The 1,522-nt window shown below is 48.7% G+C and overlaps 1 protein-coding gene across 1 annotated transcript in view; it reads right to left on the bottom strand.

The window, feature by feature from the left end:
* Positions 1 to 406: 406 nt before the first annotated feature.
* The window catches only part of ttc9b (tetratricopeptide repeat domain 9B), a 28,273-nt gene continuing 27,157 nt past the window's right edge, over positions 407 to 1,522 (bottom strand). Inside the window, exons 3-4 of the mRNA XM_064974233.1 lie at positions 1,209 to 1,391; positions 407 to 897 (exon numbers count right to left, since the gene is read on the bottom strand). Of these exons, the coding sequence (XP_064830305.1) occupies positions 803 to 897; positions 1,209 to 1,391 (278 nt within the window). The 3' untranslated portion in view covers positions 407 to 802. The remainder of the gene's footprint in view (positions 898 to 1,208; positions 1,392 to 1,522) is intronic.

Below are 1,522 nucleotides of genomic sequence, written 5' to 3'. Positions count from 1 at the left end.
AACAGCAAAAAAAATGTTTAAACGATCAAAGGACAAATTACAAACACTTGAATTAGCCCTTGAATTCAAAACAGTCCAGAAACTCAAGACGAGACACTAAAAGCTGAAAACAAACAAAAAAGAAGATTGAATATGAGCGCAAAGGCAGAAAAAGGCTTGTCTGAAGACAATTCCATAATGAAAAAGACAGAGACGTAGCGTGCTAGCTAGCCTGATCTGTACTCTAGCCGGGCTGAGGCAGTCTCTCTCAGGGACAGTCTGGGTCAGTGGCTTTCAGACCCCCATTGTAATAGGGCGGGGTCAGGGTGTACTTCTCCCTCTTCCCAAACTCCTTCCATTGCCCTCCCCTGGTACCTTTCCCAACCCTGGACCTGTCCTCAGTCCTCACAACTAAAAAAGATGATTTTTTTGTTGTTTAAAATTACACTTCTACTAAATTACGCAACGTTCTTTGTTCATATATATTTTTTTAACGCTTTTTTTTCTCCATTCAGACAACCGTGACTGTTTTGTATGAGAATTAGTACAGAATTTCCCTTTGCTTTGTTTTTTCTTTGTTGGCTTGGCAGTCGGCATCTTGGGTACAGAACAACAGCACCTGGGGGAAGAAGGGAAGACAAGGAGGAGAAGAGAGGGGGAGAGACAGGGCTTTTTCTGCCCTGTTCTTTTACATGGTTGCAGCGCATCACTGGGGCAAGTCATCAATGAGACTGGGCTCGATAAAGGAGGAGAGGAGGTCAGAGAGGAGATGTAGGATGGGTCATAGAATAGGCCATAGTGACAGGGGCCAAAAGGTCAAAGGTTAGCCCAGGGCCTCTTTGCTGCTCTCTCGCTCCCGCTGGCCCTCCCGACTCATCTTCATCTCCGTCAACTGGATGTATCGCAGCACGTTTGTGTCTGTGTCACAGAGAGGGAGAGCAGAGAGAGAGAGGGGAGCGAGAGAGAGAGAGGGGAGCGAGAAAGGGAGCGAGAAAGGGAGAAGGAGAGCGAGAGAGAGAGAGAGAGCGAGAAAGGGAGCGAGAAAGGGAGAAGGAGAGCGAGAGAGAGAGAGAGAGAGAGAGCGAGAAAAATAAAGATAGGGGGAGATTATTGTTAGTGTTGCAGCTGGCATTAGGCGACATGTCCTGATAAGATGACATGAGTAAACCAGATTCTGTCGTTATTGACACACTTTGAAAACACCGACCGGCAGTACTGTCTCAGCCTACCTGAGGGCTCGCGGTGCTTGGCGTCACGCAGGTAGCGCAGGGCACAGTCGTAGTCGCCCAGGTGGTAGCAGGCGATGCCAGCGCGGTACATGGCCTTGAAGTGGTCCCTCTGGTGACTCAGCACCTTCAGGCAGTACTCCTTCACACGCTCATAGTTCACCAGCTCGGACTGCAACAGGCACGCTGCACAGAGACAGGGATGGGAAGGGGGGAGAGAGAAAGTCACGTCAGTCATTTCTGTACTATTGTGTATTGCTTTGAAAATGTTTGTTTGGTTGGCTCTTTTCGTGCCAGTACAGCTTGTCGGTATCGAG

This window comes from Oncorhynchus masou, chromosome 9 (assembly GCF_036934945.1).
Source record: "Oncorhynchus masou masou isolate Uvic2021 chromosome 9, UVic_Omas_1.1, whole genome shotgun sequence".
Lineage (NCBI taxonomy): Eukaryota > Metazoa > Chordata > Actinopteri > Salmoniformes > Salmonidae > Oncorhynchus > Oncorhynchus masou.
The sequence above is the reverse complement of the archived record's forward strand: the minus strand, read 5'-3'. Positions and strand labels throughout refer to the sequence as shown.